Source organism: Bufo bufo, chromosome 5 (genome assembly GCF_905171765.1).
Source record: "Bufo bufo chromosome 5, aBufBuf1.1, whole genome shotgun sequence".
NCBI classification, from domain to species: domain Eukaryota; kingdom Metazoa; phylum Chordata; class Amphibia; order Anura; family Bufonidae; genus Bufo; species Bufo bufo.
In genome coordinates this window covers 70,539,415-70,561,730 of record NC_053393.1, presented here as the reverse complement: position 1 = coordinate 70,561,730, position 22,316 = coordinate 70,539,415, and the positions used below count along the sequence as shown (strand labels likewise).

Genomic DNA, 22,316 nt, shown 5'->3' with positions numbered 1-22,316 from the left:
TATTTCTGGAACTGGTTGCGCTGTTTTATAACTTAAAATGGCAGATCTAAAATGGGCTTCCTGGCATCCTTACTGAGTCCAGTCTTGTGGTTCCCCCGGTAGATTGGTCTGGATAAACCGTTTCGGTTTTCTACAGGATCGGCCATGAATAGGAGCCAGTCGAGGCGTCTGCTCAGGGTGGCGCTGATGTGACGTAACGCTAGCACCAGAACTACACAGCTCATCTACTTGAGTGGGAGCCGCATTGCAGTAACCAGCTCCATTAACTACACGCAGTGGACGGAGCTGTAGTTCTGATGCTGGAGTGACTACAGAACAACTGATCAGCGAGTGTTAAACCGTTTGGTTTGGGCATATAGTTTGCATCAGCCACCAATGTCAGATAGGTGCAGGTCCCACCTGGGACCTGCTTCTATGTCCAGAATGGGGCCCCTAAAGTGAGGGGAGAGCCGCCGTGCATGCGCGCCCACCCTCTATTCACCACTATGGGGGTTCTGAAAATAGCTAAGTATGCACAGCTATTTTAGGAAGTTTCATAGCAGTGGTGAGGACGCGGCACGTACCTGGTGTGCTATCCTTCACTTTGGGGAGGACCGTTGTGTAGATGGGAGTGGATCCTAGAAGCGGGACCCGCATCTTTCTGACATTTGTGGCATACCCTAGCAATATTCCATAAATGTTGAGATTGGACAACACCTTTTAAAGGGTATCTGTCACCACATACCTAGAAATGAAACCTTCTGACTCTCTCTATACGGGCCTTTATCAGTGAAACAAAATGCCCTTGGTCCCATGTTGACATATGGCCTTAATAAGCCTTTGTAATTTTTGCAAATGACCCCTTAGGTGCGAGAGGGAGTTGCTGGTGCACCCAGAATTCTAGTCACTGTCTTTGCTGTCTACTTCTTGCTTTCACTTACAGGGCCAGGCAGTGTAGGCATAATTACTCATGGTCCTGAAATCTTGCGGCTGCGCTGTACATGAATGGGGATGGTCAGACAGATGGAATCTATACTGCTCATCTGCCCGGCGGCTTTTAGCCCTGTACTGCGCAGCTGTGAGATTTCAAGTCCAGGCATGATTATGTCTACATTGCCTGGTGCTGTCCTTCAAAATGGGGGGTGGAGGGGCACGGCCAACACAGTGACGGGAGCTTCGGGTGCAACAGCAACTCCTGTGTTGCACCTAGGGGCTCATTTGCATAAACTATAATGGCTTAATACTCTGAATTGGGGCCACATATGAACCTGGAACCAAGTGCAGTTTCTTCAACTGATAAGCGCACATCTACACAGTCTGAAGGTTTTATCCACAGTAATGCAGTGACAGATTCCCTTTAAGGTCAAGTGTGCATAAAGCCACACCGCCAAGAGGTACTTAAAGGGGTTATCCAATTTCAAAAACACCCCCCCCCCCTCGGGTAATATACTTACCCCGCTCATGGTCCCCACGGCCGCTGCTTCTCCCTGCACACTGATAAAAACATCCGAGCAGCCAATGGCAGACAGGGACGAGCCTCTCTAGCATCGCGGGTGACGCTAGGGAGGTTCGTCCCCGCCTGCCATTGGCTGCTTCCCCTTCCCCGACACTGGATGATTTCATCGGTGTGCAGGAAGAAGTCGCAGAGTCTGCCGCAACATGGTGTGCGACAGAATCTGCCTCAGATATACGCCACAAAAGTAGCGTATATCTGTCCGTAAATGACCCCCATGGTCCGTAAACAGATTACAACACATCAAAGGGATCTTATTGTTCTAAGTTAAGAGAAGGGTGGAAACATTACTCAAAAATTTCTAAGACCTTGGAGCACAGTGAAGACTGTCGTCAAAAAATAGATAGAATATGCCACAAAAGCTTCAGTACCAAGGACTGGACATTCCTCAAAAATTGACACGAAAAAAAATGTGCTGCCAAGAGGCCTATAGAGACATTAAGAGCTGCAGGAATTTCTGGCATCGGTCGTGTGCGGCATGTGACCACAATCTCTCGTCGTCTTCTGTCTGGGCTTTGGGGTAGGGTGGAAGACAGAAGCCTTTTCTCATAGAGGAAAACATCCAAGCCTGGCTATGTTTTGCCAAGGCATGTGAGAAAACTGTTCTGGTCTGATGAGACCAAGGCTGAACTTTTTGGCCATAATTTCAAAAGGTATGCATGGCGGTAAGCCGACACTGTGCATCCCCCAAAGAACTCCATCCCCACAGTGAAGCATGGTGGAGGCCGATGCTTTGGGGCTGTTCCTGCAGCTGGAACTGGGGCTTCAGTCAAGGTGAACAGTTCCAAATATCGGTTAATTTTGGCACAAAACCTTCAGCCTCAGCACGAGAATGGCTTCGCCAGAAGATCAAGGTTTTAAGCTGGAGCCCAGACCTGAGTCCAATCTGTGGGTTGAGCTGAAGAGGGCTGTGCCCAGGAGATGCCCCCACAATCTGTCAGACTTGCAGCGCTTTTGCAAGGAAGAGTGGGCCGAGATTGCCAAGTAAAAAAGACGTGCCATGCTAATGGACTCCTAACCAAAAAGACTGGGTACTTCGACAAAATATTAGTTGTAGGGTGTACATATTTATGCAACCACATTATTCTACTTTATATTTCCACCTTAAAAGATTTCAGTTTTGTTTTTTAATTGATTTGTACAGATTATAGGTGACATTGAAGGTGGAAAAAGTCCTGAAATGATTTCTCTTTTTTGATATCTACAGTAGGCACATTTCTGTACCAATTATAAAATAGGCAAATCTTGAATCGGCAATATAAGAAAATACTTAAAAGGGTATTCCAGTTGTTAAGTTATCCCATATCCACAGAGCCCCACTGATCATGAGAACGGGGGCACCATACCCTGTGCAACCCCCTGAAAAGAACGGAGTGGCCGGTCAGGCATGTTTGCTGCCGCTCTATTAATTTCTACAGGAATTCCTGAGATAGCTGAGCGCTGTACTCGGCTCTCTCCGGAACTCCCATGGAAATGAATGGAGCGGCCATGTGTGACCGGCTGCTCCTTTCATTTTAGGGGGGCTGCAGGTAGTACGAGGCTCCCGTTCTTGTGATCGGTGGTGTTGCTACTGCTTATAGTTATACCCCATCCTGTGGAACAACCAGAATACCCCTTTAAGGGGGTTTTCTGGAAAGTTCGCCACCAAGTGAATGGTGTGAGGGCCACACTCTACTTGTCAAAGGTCCTTCATATCTGCAGCTCGGAGAACCCCTTTAGGCTGGATGTGACTGAAATGCTGTGGTTTTGCCGCCCCTAAACTTTTTCACTCACATGTGGATGCACCCTTAGGGCCAGTTCACATGGAGTTTTTTGGAGTGAGATTTTTCTGCAGGGTTTTCAGGCAAAGCCAGAAGTGGGCTTGACAGAAAACTGTAAATATAAAGGAAGGACTTGTACTTCTCCGCCCTGCTGGATCCACTTCTGGCTCTGGCCGAAAAACCTGCAGAAAAATCTACCTCAAAACCTCCTTCAAAAAGCTCCATGTGCACTCTCCCTTAAAGTTTATCCATTAAAGGGGTTGTCTCATCATGGACAATGGGAGCATGTCACTAGAATATGCCCCCATTGTATCAAGAACAGAGCCCCGCAAGTAAAGGAGGGTGCACTGCGCATGCCCGGCCGCCCTCCATTCTTTTTCTATGGGGCCGGTGAAAATAGCTGAGCGCTGGCTTGACTATTTCCATTGGCCCCATAGAAATGAATGGGAGTGGGGGCCACGCATGCACGGTACACTCCCATTCACTTCTATGGGGAGCCGGCTTGGTAGTGGCCGGACCAGAGTCCTCCAGCCACCACCTGGCAGGGCTCTGTTCTCGATATAGGTGTGGGTCCTGCACCTATAAGACAATGAGGGCATATCCTACTACTATGTCCTCATTGTCCATGAGGAGACAACCCTATGTGAGGACAGCATAGTATGGGGGGGTAGGTCCACTCTCCTGTTGTGTAAGGCCAGCATTGTACGGGGGCGGCTCTGCTCCCAAAAGTTTATATAGTACAAAAGTATTATTCTGTTTGTCTGCTAAGAGCAATCAAAGAATACACCGGACACAGAAGTTAATGAGAGGAGTATTCTTGAGGGCAAAGCCCCCTCCGTCCCTCACTGCACCCATTGTCCATCTCGGCAGTGACAGCCTGATTCACTGTACAGAGGATTGGAAGAGATTGGGGGAACGTCCCCCTTAAATACTAAAGGCACCAGACTCGCATCATCTTCAGTGAAGTCTTTGATTGCTCCCCTTAGCCAGACTGTACTTTCTTTTTTAGCTGTCACATTGGCTAATAGGAGTGAATCTGTGCCCAAACTGTGCTGTCCGTACATAGGGCACCATGGTCTAATTTTGATCAGCTTTAAAATTACATGTGTGTTTTTGTTTTTTGTTACCCATCCAGCATTAGTAATTTTATTTTTTTACATTTTTAGGTTAAGAGAAGTTTCTGAAAAACTGAATAAATACAACTTAAGCAGGTAAGTGTGTTGGCTTAAAGGGGCACATCCTTGAGAAAGGGGTATTATTTTTAAAGGGATTGTCCACTATAATATTACTGGGTGCATGTGTTAGGAGCAGTAGATAATGGCAACTAGTAATAGGCATTATTAAACCATTGGCTAATGTGTCTGATGGTTTAATATGTCTAATTCGTGTTTATTATCTTACCAGCTTGCTGGCGCTGCGGTCCCAGAATGACCGCTGATGGAGGATCAAGTGACCAGTCCTGTCCATCAACGGCCTTTTTCTTCACTGTGGACAGACAGGGGAAGTAGCGCATGCGCAGTCTGACTATAGTGCAAGTGTGTGGAGGCTGGTCACATGACCCTCCATCAGCGCCGGCAGGCAGATAAGAGGACTCCCTAATAAACAGGAATTAGACATGTTAAACTAGCAGATGCTGATGGTTTAATGATGCTTATTAGGTGCTATTATGTATACACCGTAAAACAACCACACCTCTACCAAGTGGTAATAAATAAAGGTACATACATTACTGGACTGCTCCAAAAGCTAGGCGAGCCCCAAAACAAGAAACCGTGCACACGTCCCAATGAGGTTAAAAAGAATATGTACTTTATTAGGATATCTTATACATATATGTTAAAATACATGAAAATGAGTCTCGCTGCTTAAATAGGACCACATTCCCTGAGTGTACAAGCGAAATACGTCTGCAACAATAGGATCCACAGAATTACAGCTCTATATGTATATAGAACTAATATTAAATTATGAGGTCTAAAGATATAGTAAATAATATAAGATACCTACATGAGTGTATGCATGTGTGTGTATATATACTGCCTGTCCCAAAAAAAAAGTCGCCACCTGGATTTGACTAATCAAATAGTTATGAGCCTCCTATTCGGTAATTACTGCATGGGCAATTATCTTTCAGTTGGCAATAAGTTATTTAACCCCAACCGGTGCAATGAGTTGCTTCTAATTTCTTAAACAACCATGTCGAAAGACACATCTTGTGGTCGTGGAAAAGATGTTCGTCTGTTTGAGAAGGGTCAAATCATTGCCATGCATCAAGCAGAGAAAACATCTGACATTGCAGAAACTACTAAAATTGGGTTAAGAATTGTCCAATGCATTATTAAAAACTGGAATAATAGTGGAGACCCATCGTATTCGAGGAAGAAATGTTGTGGGAAAAAAATCCTGAATGATCGTCATCGGCAATTACTTAAATGTTTGGTTAAGGCCTCATGCACACGACCGTTGTGTGCACCCGTGGCCGTTGTGCCGTTTTCCGTTTTTTTTCGCGGACCCATAGACTTTCAATGGGTCCGTGGAAAAATCGGAAAATGCACCGTTTTGCAGCCGCATCCGTGATCCGTGTTTCCTGGCCGTGAAAAAAATATGACCTGTCCTATTTTTTTCACGGCCAACGGTTCACGGACCCATTCAAGTCAATGGGTCCGTGAAAGAACACGGATGCACACAAGATTGGCATCCGTGTCCGTGATCCGTGGCCGTAGGTTAGTTTTTATACAGACGGATCCGAAGATCCGTCTGCATAAAGCTTTTTCAAAGCTGAGTTTTCACTTCGTGAAAACTCAGAACCGACAGTATATTCTAACACAGAAGCGTTCCCATGGTGATGGGGACGCTTCTAGTTAGAATACACTACAAACTGTGTACAAGACTGCCCCCTGCTGCCTGGCAGCACCCGATCTCTTACAGGGGGCCGTGATCAGCACAATTAACCCCTTCAGGTGCGGCACCTGAAAGGGTTAATTGTACTATCATATCCCCCTGTAAGAGATCAGGGCTGCCAGGCAGCAGGGGGCAGACCCCCCCCCCCCTCCCCAGTTTGAATATCATTGGTGGCCAGTGCGGCCCCCCCCCCCTCCCTCTATTGTAATAATTCGTTGGTGGCACAGTGTGCGCCCCCCCCCCCTTCCTCCCTCTATTGTAATAAATCGTTGGTGGCACAGTGTGCGCCCCCCATTGCCCCCCCCCCTCTATAGCATTAACAACGTTGGTGGCCAGTGGGCAGCCTCCCATCTCCCCCCCCCTCCCCCCCATCATCATTGGTGGCAGCGGAGTTCCGATCGGAGTCCCAGTTTAATCGCTGGGGCTCCGATCGGTAACCATGGCAACCAGGACGCTACTACAGTCCTCGTTGCCATGGTTACTTAGCAATAGTACAATAGTAGAAGATTAATACTTACCTGCTGCTGCGATGTTCGTGTCCGGCCGGGAGCTCCACCTACTGGTAAGTGACAGCCTCAGGTCTGTGCGGCGCATTGCTAAATGAACCGTCACTTACCAGTAGGAGGAGCTCCCGGCCGGACACGAACATGACAGCTCCCAGGTAAGTATGAATCTTGTACTATTGCTAGTAACCCGCTGCCACCAATGATCGGGGGGGGGGGGGGGGGGCGCAAGATGGGAGGCCGCACACTGGCCACCAATGTTGTTAATGCTATAGAGGGAGGGGGGCCAATGATTGCCACCAACAATTTATTACAATAGAGGGAGGAAGGGGGGGGGGGGGGGGGCGCACACTGTGCCACCAACGAATTATTACAATAGAGGGAGGAAGGGGGGGGGAGGCGGGGGGGGGGGGCACACTGTGCCACCAACGAATTATTACAATAGAGGGAGGAAGGGGGGGCGCACACTGTGCCACCAACGATTTATTACAATGGAGGAAGGGGGGGGGGGCCGCACTGGCCACCAATGATATTCAAACTGGGGAGGGGGGGGGGGGTCTGCCCCCTGCTGCCTGGCAGCCCTGATCTCTTACAGGGGGATATGATAGTACAATTAACCCCTTCAGGTGCAGCACCTGAGGGGTTAATTGTGCTGATCACGGCCCCCTGTAAGAGATCGGATGGCAGTCATGTACACAGTTTGTAGTATATTCTAACTAGAAGCGTCCCCATCACCATGGGAACGCCTCTGTGTTAGAATATACTGTCGGAAATGAGGTTTCACGATCTAACTCATATCCGACAGTATATTCTAACATAGAGGCATTCCCATGGTGATGGGGACGCTTCAAGTTAAAATATACCATCGGATTGGAGAAAACTCCGATCTGATGGTATAAAAGGGACTCCGGACTTTACATTGAAAGTCAATGGGGACGGATCCGTTTGAAATGGCACCATATTGTGTCAACGTCAAACGGATCCGTCCCCATTGACTTGCATTGTAATTCAGGACGGATCCGTTTGGCTCCGCACGGCCAGGCGGACACCAAAATGACTTTTTTTTCATGTCCGTGGATCCGCCAAAAATCAAGGAAGACCCACGGACGAAAAAACGGTCACGGATCACGGACCTACGGACCCTGTTTTTGCGGACCGTGAAAAAAAACGTTCGTGTGCATGAGGCCTAAATCAAATCTAAGAAAAACAGTAGAACTCGGGGCTAATAGTGAAAGTAAGAGCATTTCCACACGCACAATGCGAAGGGAACTCAAGGGATTGGGACTGAACAGCTGTGTAGCCGTAAGAAAACCACTAATCAGTGAGGCAAACCAGAAAAAAAGGCTTCAATTTGCTAGGGAGCATAAAGATTGGAGTCTGGAGCAATGGAAGAAGGTCATGTGGTCTGATGAGTTCAGATTTATCCTGTTCCAGAGTGATGGGCGCATCAGGGTAAGAAGAGAGGCAGATGAAGTGATGCCCCCATCGTGCCTAGTGCCTCCTGTACCAGCCTGTGGGGGCAGCGCTATGATCTGGGGTTGCTGCAGTTGGTCAGGTCTAGGTTCAGCAACAGTATGTGCTCCAAGAATGAGGTCAGCTGACTACCTGAACCTACTGAATGACCAGGTTATTCCATCAATGGATTTTTTCTTCCCTGATTGCACGGGCATATTCCAAGATGACAATGCCAGGATTCATCGGGCTCAAATTGATGACCTATCCGTATGATGGGTCATTAATACAAAAATATCTTGGAAAACCCCCTTTAATTACATGGGAGGCACAAGTGTCATGTGCCAACACCAACTCAAAACACATCCACGCTATGAACAGTGCGCACAGGAAGGAGCAAGCGAGGGCGCCAAAACACGTTCACATGCTCCAAACCTGAGCGCGCCTATCTGACAAGGAAGGAGAAGGGATGTCTGGGACTCCGGTGCACACGAACACAGTGAGTCATGCTGAACACGGCATGTTGAAGGAGGGCAGGAAGAAGAATGGATGGGTGTGTGTGTAATAATGTGAAATTGGTAATGTATCGTATATTTTTTTTCAAAATGTGTAAGCAGTGAAAAAGTACAAGACGGGCCCCTCACAGATAATATACTTACCCAGCTCCCTGCACCGCTCCAGGTCCGAGCGCTGCCGCTTCTCCCTGTACACGGATGAAAACATCCGGTGTCACCTGTGATGCTAGGGAGGCTCGTCCCTCCTGCCATTGGCTGCTCCCCCCCCCCCCCTTCCCTGACACCAGATGTGTTCATCCGTGTACAGGGAGAAACGGCAGCGCGCGCGGACCAGGAGCGGTGCAGGGAGCGGGGTAAGTATATTATCTGAGAGGGGCCCGGCACATGGGGGGGGGGGGGGGGGCTGTTTCAGAAACTTGATAACCGCTTTAATTAATAAACCAAAGTCATTTTTCAAATATGTTGAAAAATGTAAATGCCAAACAAAGCTAACGTATTCAAGCAAAATGCAAGTAAAAAAAATAGTAAATGAAAATGTACATATAGAAATGTAGCTCCTCTTTGGCATCCTATCTTCATACTTCAGACAGGTTCCTGATGTCATCAATCCTGACCCTCACTCACATCAGATGCGATGATGAAAAATGTAATGTAAAAACAATATATATAATATTCCTTAAAAGTAATGACACATAAGGGACAACCAGGTGCAAAAAAAAAAGACAATCGGAGAAACACTGCAACCAAATATCTGACTCTATCCTCCAAATCCACACATTCCATCTGCAATAACTTCCTTTTTAAGATTTCCACCTCGCCGGCCAAGACCTACATTGTGAATACTTCTTGCTCCAAATAATTTGGAGTCACAGCCATGATCGACTTCGAAAACAACTGCAAAGCATTTTAATTTGCTTAAATCTGACTCCCCTCCGGCACCCTCTACATCACAAACGTATTCCCTTATCCAATCACTGTCACGTAGTTCACAAGTAGTCATCCCCATGTATATTTTGGGGCAGATTAAATAATATATCACCCCTTTTGTGACACGGGTAATATGCCATAAAACCCCATATGTCCGGGATCCAGGAGAGTCATAAGTCAGTGGAGTTATTAAAGTAGAACTCCTGGCAAAATGTTTATTCTCTGACCTGCTAGAAAGTGAGGTCATGTGACCAACTCTCTGATCTCCAACTGACACAGGACAGGAAGTCGGTTACGTCTCTATTCATTCCTATGAGTGAGGCTCCCATATGAGTGCAGAAACTGACTTCCTGTCCACACTGCTGTGTCAGTTGGAGAGTCTGGTTGCTGGTCACATGACACAGCTGAGGATCAGAATGGAGGTTAGAACTTACAAATACAGCCACTGGTAAGAATTACATTGACTACAGATTACATCATGTCCCGTTCTAACAGGTCAGAGAATAACATTTTTGTTGGGAGTTCTTCTTTAATGTTAGAACCTGATATGCATCTTCCAAAAAGGCCAATTGTACCAGAAAACCCTACCTGGTTTCACAGCTTAATTAACTTTGAAATGAGTTCAGTGGACTTGTTGGCGAAATCTGTGCTAACGTAGGATCAGAGCGTGAGAATAGGAAAACATTTACAAAGTAATTAGGCCCCATTCACACGTCCGCAATTTCGTTCCGCATTTTGCGGAACAGAATTGCGGACCCATTCATTTCTATGGTAGACTCGCCTGATGCACAGGTAAGCCCTTGCCTGTGCCTGTGTTGGGAGTCGGTCTGAAATCAAATGCAGTCACTGGGAGCAGGCAGTGCTGAGAACAGCCGCCGGGGGCCTTCATCGGGCTGTTCTCGGAACTGCCTGCTCACGGTGACCGCATTTGATTTCAGACTGGCTCCCGGCACAGGTAAGGGCTTACCTGTGCATTGCCGGACGGGTGAGTCTACCTTACTAAAGATGGCAGCCCGCATGTGTTCGCTGGCCAACACTGCGAACTGACCATCACTAGTTACCAGCACTCTGAGTTTCCAAATAACTCAGCCTCTCATGTATGGACAGGAAGTCAGTTTCTCTATGTATTCCTATGGGAGCTTAAATGAAAGCTCCATTAATTCCCTGGCTCTGTTCATCCAGATGGTCTTACACAAATATAAAAATACAATAAACTATTAACAGACTGGTACAGTGGGGTAAAGGACCCTGCCCGCAAGAGCTTACAATCTATAAGGTATTTACTATATATATATATATATATATATATATATATATTTTTTTTTTTACATATAAACATTTGATATATAGAAAAATTGTTCTATATACTTATATAGCTAATCACCAATAGGTCAAATGCTGCTACAGTTGCTGTAACTGGTATACTCTATTCCTATTATATAAATACCACACAAGAGAGTAGATTCACGTCCCATAGATTGAAAAAATATATAAAATCAAAAATAGCTGAAATTCTGTGGATCCTATTATTGCACATGTGTTTTGCTTATATACTCAGGGAATGCGGTCCTATTAATGCAGTCTGACTGATTTTTATGTATTTTTAACATATGTTTTTGATATATATCCTAATAGTGTGTGTCCTTTTTAACCTTATTGGCACGTGTACACTTTTTTTTTTTTTTTGTTCTTGTTTTGAGGCTTAGCTGCCATTATGTGCTGTTACCAGCATATGTGCAGCTAGTAATATGTACTGGCAACTCCTTTAAACACACGTTTAAAAAAAAAATGTTTGGTTGTTTTTCCTTTTTTATTTTATTAGTACCCTGCCATTGAGAATTAAATATAAAATATTCTGTCAGTCAACAGAAATAAGACCACCTAAATAGATGGGTAATTAATTGTGAGTTTACTGCTGCTGTGAAGGGAGGAAGTTATCTGAAGGGTACTCCTCATTATGATAGTAGGCGTAGAATTGGTTTGACAGTATGACAGCTCTATTTTCTTGATAGGCCTAGATACAGATGTCCACAGAAGAGCTTCACATTGATTGCCTGACTGAGCGAGTTAAGCGAGACTCTGCTGGCCTAACAGTCCAAGCAATGAGTCCGGACAGGAATTACATATAATAGTCACATGCCGTGCAGGTTGTTAATATGTGATACAATTTCTTGATGGAAGTGTCTGCTTTCTAGGACTTCCAGATCAGTAGAGCAGAGGGTTCCCCACAGTCTTGGGAAGGTCATGTCGTCTTTTTTTCACCTTGAACACGACTGCAGCTTGTGCATAAACTCTTAGGCCATGTTCACATGTTGATAATTCTATCAGGATTGGGCCTCATGCATGCGACCGTGCGCCGGCTGTGCCCGTATTGTGGCACCGACTGTGTGCTTGTTGTCTGAGGACGTTTGAATGGGGTCCGCGATCCGTAGCCAAATGTAGCGCATGTCCGGCGGCACGGACACAATAGGCACGGGAGCACTCCGTAGTGTTTCTGTGGGCGTCTGATCTGTGCCTCCATTCTGCACTGTATCTTCCGGATTGCGGACCCATTCACGACTGGTGCCCGTATATTGCGTACCCGCTGTTTTAGGGCTGCAATATGGACCTTCTGCTTTCATGTGCATGAGGCCTTTGGGTAAAGGTTTTGCTTACATTTTGCCGTTTTGCACGGAGTACAGAATCCACATGGAATCATAAATGTGCTGCAGATGTTAGTCTAGGACATGTCCATTATTGCCAGCGGCTCTGTCTCCCTACAGTGGGGTAATCCATGTGCGGAATTCTCTTTCAGACTTTTTTTTTGGTAAAAAAAAAAAAAGTGGCCTTGGAGGGTATTTTTTTTTTTTTTTTTTTACACATGGCAGATTCTACAAATCTGAATGGGGTTGTTTTTACAGCATGTGCATGCATTTCTGCAAGAAGTCGTGTGAACAACCCTTCATGTCACAGATTATCATGCAGAAAAACAGCAGTCCTAAGAGATTAGACAAATCTCATGTACACTTTGCTTCTTCTATCTGTGTGGAAATTGACCTGCGGTGCCGATTTAGAAATCCACAGCATGTCGAGTATGTTTGAGATTTTTGGTGTGGATTTGACCCTTTTCAATGGGAAGATGAGATCTGCAGCAAAGCCGCATCAAATCTGCACCAAAACTGCAAGTAACATGTGTTTTTTGGTGTGAAAATGCACATGTGGATATTCTGCATGTTTCCTTACGGGGTAGAGTTCGGCTTCTCTTGGAAGCACTAAGGCCTCAGCACACGGCCATAAGTGTTTTGCTCTCTATCTACAAAAATCATATGCGGACCGAAACTCCAAGTGTGTGTGTGTGAGGAAGGGGCCGGGTCTGATCCTAGATTAGTGTGGACTTCATACAGAATACAGTGATTTTGAAATCTGTCAGAGGTTTCCTTGTATTTGGTATTGCAAATAGAGAAATACAGGTGATTAAAAGGGTTAATCTGCCATAAGAGAAGGATGCAACTGGTTGTACAGGGGGATGATCTCTCACTACATACACTCAGGAGGTAACCTGTGACATGGTTCATCTTCCCTGGTATTTGATAGACTCTTCTGTGTAAGGCTTCATGCACATGACCGTTGTTTTGGTCCGCATCCGAGCCGCAGTTTTTGCGGCTTGGATGCGGACCCATTCACTTCAATGGAGCACTCCGTGTGCTGTCTGCATCCGTTGCTCCGTTCCGTGGTCCGCAAAAAAAAATAACCTGTCCTATTCTTGTCCGTTTTGCGGACAAGAGTAGGCAGTTATATTAATGGCTGTCCGTGCCGTTCCGCAGATTGTTGAATGCACACGGACGCCATCCATGTTTTGCGGAACCGCAATTTGCAGACCACAAAACAAACCGGTCGTGTGCATGAGGCCTAATACGCAGCAGCCTCTTGCTGTCCATAGTGCTCAGAAGTCATGTTATCTGATGCTCGCGTATTACATTAGCAGCGATATGAGGGCCGATAGCTGCCTGTTTACAACTTCAGATCTGAAAAGGCTCTGTAATATCTAATTTAGAAGAGGTTGTCCAGGAATTAATATTGATGGCCTATCCTCTGCATTAGGGCTGTTTCACGCGAGCGCGTTCAATCCGGACATCACGTTCCGTGTGTGAGGGTGATCCTCCTTTCTGGACGCTGTTCGTTTTGCAGAAGCGCACGCTATTATATTAATTTATAATGCTATGTGCCTCTGTATGACCAGTATCTACTGAATGATACTGACCTAAAGCTGTCAGTATGATTCTGTAGCAGTAAGGTCATGCAGAGGCACACAGCATTATAAATCAGTATAATGTCATGCACTCCTGCGTAGGATCACAGTCCCACACGGAGCGTGATTTCTAGACTGTAAAAGAGCCCATAGGGACGAGCAAATTGAGTCATCTCATCAAGAGTTCCAGACCTGCAGGGGGATGTCCCTGCTGCTGAAGACTCCCCCGGCCACCTGATTGTCAGGGCCTGCAGAGACGTCCTGTCAATTTCACATGTTTGCCGCTGAGCTGCACAAGCGCAGAGAATCTGCTTTCACCACAGGGACTGTTCATTCACTGGCACCCAAAGGCACGACACACCCAGATAGACCTTTATTGCAGACTGCTGATTATTCATTCATAATCTTCCAGGTGGAATAATAGAGGATTGGCATTGGGTTATTGCACGGGGAATGCAATTAGTTATTCAAACACGTCCGTAGAGCTGGCTGCTCCTTTATAACCCTAACCGTTCTGGAATGTATTCGATGACACGACCAACATGCTGTAAGTGTTATCCAAAACATTCCAGAACTGTAAGGGTTACATGGCATCATAAATCAATATAAAGCTATGTGACCCCGGCAGTGCTGGGAGTTCAGGACGGGGGCCTAGATGTCTTCCGTGGTAGATTTGGTAGATGTGTTTTTCTGATCCTTTCTGAATAAGCAGAATAACCATAATGTGTATCATTTGCTTTGTTTTCTGCATAGCCACCCGCCTCTGAACGTACTGGAACAGACCACCATAAAGCAGTGTGTGGTGGGACCCAACCATGCCGCCTTCCTCCTTGAGGTAAAGCTGTACTGCTGCCCCTGAAATGATTGAAAGCAGCGGCCATCTCTCACTGATGACATCTTTTTGTTTCTCGTTAGGATGGCAGAATCTGCAGAATTGGATTTCTAGTCCAGCCTGACCGACTAGAATTAAGTAAACCAGAAAATAACGATGGGTAAGACCTCTCTTTATTTGTGTGGCAATAAAAGAGGAAAATTAGGCGGGTTTCCGCAACATTAAGGCTCAATTCACACGTCCGCAATTCTGTTCCGCATTTTGCGGAACGGAGTTGCGGACCCATTCATTTCTATGGGGCCACACGATGTGCTGTCCGGACCGTTCCCGAAAAAAATAGAACATGTCCTATTCCTGTCAAGATTAGGCATTTTCTATTATAGTGCGAGTGATGTGCGTTCCGCAAAATGCGGAACTCACATTGCCAGTGTCTGTGTTTTGTGGATCCGCAAAACACATACGGATGTGTGAATGGACCCTAAAGGGGGACTTGTCGGCAAGGTTGTGGTTATTAAACCACCGGCATGTCGTGCTGGAGCTGGTAACTACCCTTGAAGACGTGTCCATGAAATGAATTGTTTTAATGGGGGCAGAAGGTGAAGTAATCTCACCACAGGCTGCTGTCATCTGGATGTGAATCGTGGGAGACGGGCATGTTAACAGCGACTGGAATAATTGGATGAAAAAAAGATCCAGATTCCTCAATGGTTGGTAGATTTGAGTGGCTGACAAAATTGCAAGCTTTCCAGGCTACTTGGGCCCCTTTGTTTTTTCAGTTAGCCTTTAAAAGGTATCAACCGCTGAGGAATCGGTCTTAACGTGTATCATTGGACAATTTTTGGACTGAACGTATAACCCCCCCCATCCTGTATGCAGCTGTGCTTACGGTGTGGGAGATTTATCAGTCTGTGCCAAAAGAAAGTACTGCAAGACGCTCCAAAGCCATCTAGTTTGTGCCAAACTTATTACATACCAATGTCAGCATTCACCTCATAAAGAAGGAGCCATAAAATAAGAAATCTGCCGAGAAAAGTGGGCACGGTTAATAAAGTGGCGTTAGGACCATCACATAAATGTGATATACGAGAAAAGATGCAAATATAGGCGATGGTGTAAGCACAACAGTCACATTCTGCAACTTTTAGTTAAATTGTGCCAAAATTGATAGCTCTCCCATTGAGATATTGATCAATGCATTGCGGCTTGGACACAGGTAAGCACAAAACTTGGACACAGGTAAGCACAAAGGGGTTGTCTCACTGCAGCAAATTGCATGTGTCATGTAGAGGAAGTTAATACCGGGCACTTACTAATGTATTGTCCATATTGCCTCCTTTGCTGGCTGGATTCATTTTTCCATCACCTTAAACGCTGCTTGTTTCCATGGTTACGACCACCCTGCAATCCATCAGTGGTGGTTGTACTTGCACACTACAGGAAAAGACACTAGCCTCTGGTGGTCGGGCCCATGGGAGCGCACATAGGCTGGTGCTTTTTCCTATAGCGTGCAACCATGGCCACCACTGCTGGATTGCAATGTGGTCGTAACCATGGAAACGAGCAGTGGATAATGTGATGGAAAAATAATTCAGTAAGCAATATGGTTAACAATGCATTAGTAAGTGCTTTGTATTAACTTCCTCTACATCAGGGATGGCCAACCTGCTGCTCTCCAGCTGTTGTAAAACTACAACTCCCACTATGCCCTGCTGTAGTCAGCTATCTGCCTGCTGGCAGTTGTAGTTTTGCAACAGCTGAAGAGCCATCCCTGACCTAGACGATGGAGACAACATGCAGGTAAACTGTGAAGAGGAAGCCAGTGGGTTGGCGAAACGCACGTCGAGGTAGTAGTCTTGCCAGGTGGACCAGACCGTGTATCGATGTGGGTAATTGATTATTTATTTTTTCTTTTTCTTTCTGCCCTACATGTCCCTGTACGCTGCAGAGCTACATCAGCCGATATTTGTACATACTGCCCGGTTTATTAGACATTGGTTGATATCATTTTTACTACTTTGGGTGAGATGTACTATACCTGTCATCTAGCTGACTATAGTAGAAATAAAGCGATGAATCCAGCATCGAAGTTAGAAAATATTGTGGGTTCCTTTATTCAGTGTAGTACAGATCCATACAGTGACAGCATCACCTCTGTGTTCCAAATGAACGTCTACGCCTTTCAAACAAACATGTTCTTAGTCGTGACCGCGGTGATGCTGTCACTGTATGGATCTGTACTACACTGAATAAAGGAACCCACAATATTTTCTAACTTCGATGCTGGATTCATCGCTTTATTTCTATTTCACGGTCTTACCAAGGTCTCCGTGCATCAAGGAAGTTGATACAAGGGATAGAGACAGCAGGTGAGCTGGACATTGCTTACAATAAGAATCTAGCGGACTATACTCTGCAACATTATTTTAATAGCCTTAAGGGCCTATATATTTATGCTCCACTCGATATGTGAGGTGATAATTAGTTACTATATATAATCTAGTTAATTACTGTTAGGGGAGTGTGGCTGATTTGCCTTTTATGTGGGACTTCTCATATTGACTGTGTCTGGCCTTTACACCTATGCGGTTTTCACTCTGCAGGGATACAGTGGGGGGCTTTTATTGTTTGTACTCTTCTGTCTTTCACCTGTATTATATTTTGTGTCCTATGTTTCAATTAATAACTTTTGGTATATCTTATGCAGTATTTTCTGTGTATTTGAGTTTGGGCTATTAGCTTCTAGTTATGGTTGTTTCTTTAAACGGCTGAGAGGAAGCAACGCTTACACGGCTGCTTTAAACAGCTGATTAGTGGGGGCTCCGGGAGTCATACCCCCTAAAATCTGATATTAATCGCTTATCCTGAGAAAAAGTCATCCATATTACGCCAGTGCACAACCCCTTTTTAAGCCCGATCACCATTATGCTACAGAAGTTCTCCCGACTACAGATATTGATAACCTGTCCTGACGTCATCAATATCGGATCAGTGGGTTTCTGACATCCATGTATGCCTACAATGGCGATATAAATGCTCATTATATGAACAGGACTCTTGGTGTACGGCAAAGGACCACACGGTCCTGTATCAGGATGGGTGAAAACTTACAAGCACTGTTCTAAATGCACATCAGATTAATCCTTACAGATATTATATTGTGTATATAATGGTATAATAAAGCCTAGAAAACCACCTATAGGTAATGGGGTTGCTGAAAGCTGCGTGCAGATATTTCTAGAATGTGCCACGTGGAGAGCGTCTTCTCCCGCCAAGATCCCAAGGGTGTTGCTTAGGCTTGTTTCTTGCCAGACCAAGTCCTTGAGCATTTATTTGTACAACCCGGATGGTGGTGGTTTTCTTTCTTTCTTACTTTTGACTGATATGCCCTCTTTTGTTTTCAGTTCAAAGTTGAACAGTGGCTCAGGGGCAGGAAGGACATCCAGACCAGGCAGGACTAGTGACTCTCCCTGGTTTTTGTCTGGCTCTGAGACTCTGGGCAGACTGGCAAGCAACACCCTTGGGTAAGTTTTCATAGGGTTAAGGCTGAAAATATAAAAAAAAATTATTTTTCTTTTCTTCCTGGAAGCTCAACATGTATTTTCGATGTGTGTAGGAGAACCTGCAACCACTGTAGATAAATGTACCATCTTTCACCAAAGTGTGCCAGAAACATATGGTTCATGTCAATTGTAAATGTAGTGCAGTTGATTTCTAGATATATTGCTGAAGGAGTCTTTGCTTCAGTGTTGCAGGCCATAGGGTAATGAGTGACTTTTGCGTGTATTCTTTGCCTTGTATTTTCTTTTCTTTTTTTCCATTATACAGCAGTCGCTGGAGTTCTGGAGTAGGTGGAAGTGGAGGTGGATCCTCTGGCCGCTCTTCTGCAGGTGCTAGAGATTCTCGTAGACAGACCCGGGTTATTCGTACTGGAAGGGACAGAGGCTCCGGACTTCTGGGAAGTCAGCCGCAGCCAGTGATTCCAGCTTCAGTGATACCCGAAGAACTGATTTCACAGGTCATTTTATGTTTCTAGAATATTACCTGTACGTTATTTTTCTTATTAATGTAATATTCTAGACTATTTTAGATGAATCTTTTTATACAGCAAGAGCCCTTCTGATAATCCAAATTCTGTTGGTTTTTATCACTGCATGCGATTAAATAAATGTCTATCATTGGTATATTTTGAGTTAAACCAAGTCAATCAGGTGGGGGAGTGCCTGCTATAAGCATATAGGGGGTCATTTATGAAAAGATATAGGCCAATATCTGTCGCAAAGGGGGTTTGCGACTGAATTGGCGACTTCTTCATACACGCCACAATACTCCAGTCTCGTTTATCATTTTCAACGCCGGTTTTAGGCATAGAAAATCTAAATCTATGCCAGCAAGGGAGCTGGAGTAGATTTAAGCTGGCAGTGGATGCGCCTAAGTTATGTAGAGGCCGGCGCCTCTACATAACTTAGGCCCGTCAAGCGCCTGCTCAGGGTTAATCCTGGCGCCTAAAACGCTGCTCTTAATAAATGACACCAATAGTGTATATTCACATGTGGGAGATTTTCTGCCGACCATTTGAGGCTGAAAGTCTGAATGGCTTTGTTTTGTCAGCAAGCACGTGGATTTCTGTGAGCTGCATTCAGATGAATAATACAGTTGCAGTCATTTCTGAATCACATCTACTACATCCGAATTTATGTATCGTACTGACATGAAGCCCGAAGGGTAGGCTATTCAGCAGGAATGAGTCCTTCCTTTGTTTCCCATGGAAAAAAAAATACAGTTTATGAAATCGCCATAATGGGTTGGTTCATTTGAGACAGGCCCTTTCAAAATATGGCCACCAAGGCGACTAGCTTATTGACCCGTTCCCTCCTCTGGGAAAACTGAATTTTGGCATGTAATTCGGTGGCCATCTGTCGCGGTTGATGCAGAAAAAGTTTACTTTTACATGGTGGTCTTTCAGACAAAAGACCATCCACGTAATAGAAGGCCTACTTGAGTACACTAAAATGGAGCAGCTTTGTTCTTGCTCATAAAGGGATATTCTGAGTTGGGTACCCCCCCCCCCCCCTCTATGATGTATATATCTGCAAATAGGGCTTGTGAACTGGGGGTGTCTCCATGAGCAGACGAGAGACCGAATCCCTGTCCCCTTTACCCCTTTCATGTCCTGGTTCAGGCATAATGCCAGTTTTGGTGTGTAATGGCATTACTGTCTTATCCACTATAGGCACAGGTTGTCCTTCAAGGAAAGTCCAGAAGCGTCATTATAAGAGAACTACAGAGGACAAACCTTGATGTGAATTTGGCAGTGAACAATCTCTTGAGCCGCGACGACGAAGACGGGGACGATGGGGACGACACAGCCAGTGAATCCTACTTACCAGGAGGTTAGTGTTGATTTTTTGGACCTTGTCTATTGCTCACATCTAGAGGCGGCCTTATTTCCTAAAACGAATCTTAGTAGGCGATGAAACGCCTCTGGAAATGTGGTCACGTGCTGTGAGTCTGTCATGGCAGGTGACCTCGTTTCTGGGTGTTAGTGACTGTAGTGAAATGTCTCATGGCATTCTGTTTTCATATTTTGCTTAATGACGGCTTGTGATCCTTGTGTTTATAGAGGATCTTATGTCACTGCTGGATGCTGACATTCATTCTGCTCACCCAAGTGTCATAATTGATGCAGATGCTATGTTTTCAGAAGATATTAGCTACTTTGGTTATCCATCCTTTCGGCGCTCTTCACTTTCCAGGATAGGCTCATCTAGAGGTAATTCTGTGCCTTTGTTATCTTAGAAATTAGCCGTGTTATATCCTATTTTTTTAGCTTCCCCTTGTAATTTTGGTTTTTATCATTTTTAAGACATGTAGGCCAATGGCAGACCCTGAAAGCAATCAGTAGGCGTCCTTGGTGGCCCAGTTAAACCAAGAGGCAAGGATCTTCTCAGCCCTACATCATGGTTTCCTAGCCCTTTTTTTTTTTTTTTTTTCCTGGCAGCTGGACCTCATGGCAAACGGGTCCTTTGTCAAATTGGTCAGGAGCTAATATACACTACCTCTTTTGACTTCTCCAGTAGCAAAATGGTTAATTGTACACGTGGAAGGTTTAATTCCTTGCCCTTTTCCTCTTTATTTTTACACTCATTAAGGTGTTGCACTGGCTAGCACCCAGCACCATTAACCTGTGCTATGGTTTAATATGCTTAGAGACCCTCTTAGTAAGTAGTTCTGCATTAAACATTCCATTTAGGGCTAAACCATGCTTCTTGTCAAAGCTGTTTTGTCATTGTGGTTTTTTTCTTTTCTTTTTCCTCCAAAAAAAACAAAGTTTAATATTGCTCCCGTGAGGAGAAGCATGTCAGGCTCACAAACCACCCCCTTTTGTGTGGTAAATTTAAAACTAGTTCTATGACCCTATATATCAAGAAATGGCAGTAATGGAGATCATTTCTTTTAAGCGTACATGAGCTTAAGTTGCTGCTAGATACGAAGGGTCTTAAATAGAGATTGGCTTACTTTTATCCCACTGGTGTGACCCAATTGCATACCAGTTCTCCTTCTTCCCTTAGAAAGAGACTCTGAACTGTTGCGCGAACGTGAGTCAGTTTTGCGATTGCGTGAGAGGCGGTGGCTTGATGGGGCCTCATTCGATAATGAAAGAGGCTCCACAAGCAAAGAAGGGGAGCCCAGTCTGGACAAGAAGAACACTCCTATTCTGAGTCCAGTATCACTAGGAGAAGATCTGCAGTGGTGGCCAGAAAAGGTATAGTGTTTTTGTCTTGTTCATATACAGCCAACCTTAGTGGAAAGGTAACCCATCAATAGGTCTGGGGCCACTAAACCACCAGTATGTCTTTATGCAGCTGGGGTGTAGTGTTCCAAACCTGCCCTTATCAAACCAGTCTGTTTCTTTATTGTGCAGTAAAAGAACTTATTTACTGGAGATGAGTCCGGGAGCACTGTGCACTGGTCGATGTGTAGATGATGCTGGGAATAGTACACCTTACTTCAGCTTTGCAGCGAAGCAAGTCGTGCTCATTCTGGCTTTTTCTGTGCACCTGAAGTTACTGGCCCCAAGTCCCGGTTTCATGTCTGGTAGGTTCTTCTATTACCCAGTGCACATATAGCTGGTTTTGATAGGAGCAGTTTTTGGAGCGTTAATTCCAACTGCATAACAACATGCTTGTGGTTTAAAGGGGTAATCCGATTGTTGGAGGTTATCCTTTATCCACCACTAGGACCACCATCGATCACGAGAACAGGGGGCCCCCTTCCCCTGCAGCCCCCCTGAAACGAATGGAATGGCCGGTCGCATCTGCATGTGGCTGCTCCATTCATTTCTATGGTATTTCCGGAGACCACAGAATACACCGCTCTATTTCCGGAACCCCCATAGAAATGAACAGGGCAGCGGTAGGACCCCCACTGATCTAATAGTTATCCCCTATCCCAGGGATCAGCAGCCTTCGGCACTCCAGCTGTTGTGAAACTACAACTCCCAGCATGCTCCTTTCACTTCTGTGGCAGTTCATTGAACAGCCAAGCAAGTGTGCACGATGGGAGATGCAGTTTCACAACACCTGGAGTGCCGGAGGTTGCTGGACCCCTACCTTCTTCTGTGGATAGGGGATAAGTTCTACCACCCGGAATACCCCCTTAATGGTCCCAAACCTATTGACAGATTCCGTTTTAATTCACACATATTC

The 22,316-nt window shown here is 45.3% G+C and overlaps 1 protein-coding gene across 9 annotated transcripts in view; it reads left to right on the top strand.

Moving 5' to 3' along the window:
• The window catches only part of UBR5 (ubiquitin protein ligase E3 component n-recognin 5), a 112,333-nt gene that overhangs the window by 10,627 nt on the left and 79,390 nt on the right, over window positions 1-22,316 (top strand). For 7 of the 9 annotated variants that reach the window (XM_040433789.1, XM_040433787.1, XM_040433784.1 and 4 more), the window contains exons 2-9: window positions 4,419-4,463; window positions 14,532-14,613; window positions 14,694-14,770; window positions 18,012-18,131; window positions 18,436-18,625; window positions 19,841-20,000; window positions 20,231-20,380; window positions 21,162-21,373. In XM_040433789.1, the coding sequence (XP_040289723.1) occupies window positions 4,419-4,463; window positions 14,532-14,613; window positions 14,694-14,770; window positions 18,012-18,131; window positions 18,436-18,625; window positions 19,841-20,000; window positions 20,231-20,380; window positions 21,162-21,373 (1,036 nt within the window). The remainder of the gene's footprint in view (window positions 1-4,418; window positions 4,464-14,531; window positions 14,614-14,693; window positions 14,771-18,011; window positions 18,132-18,435; window positions 18,626-19,840; window positions 20,001-20,230; window positions 20,381-21,161; window positions 21,374-22,316) is intronic. The other 2 variants (XM_040433791.1, XM_040433790.1) reach the window with 1 other exon arrangement.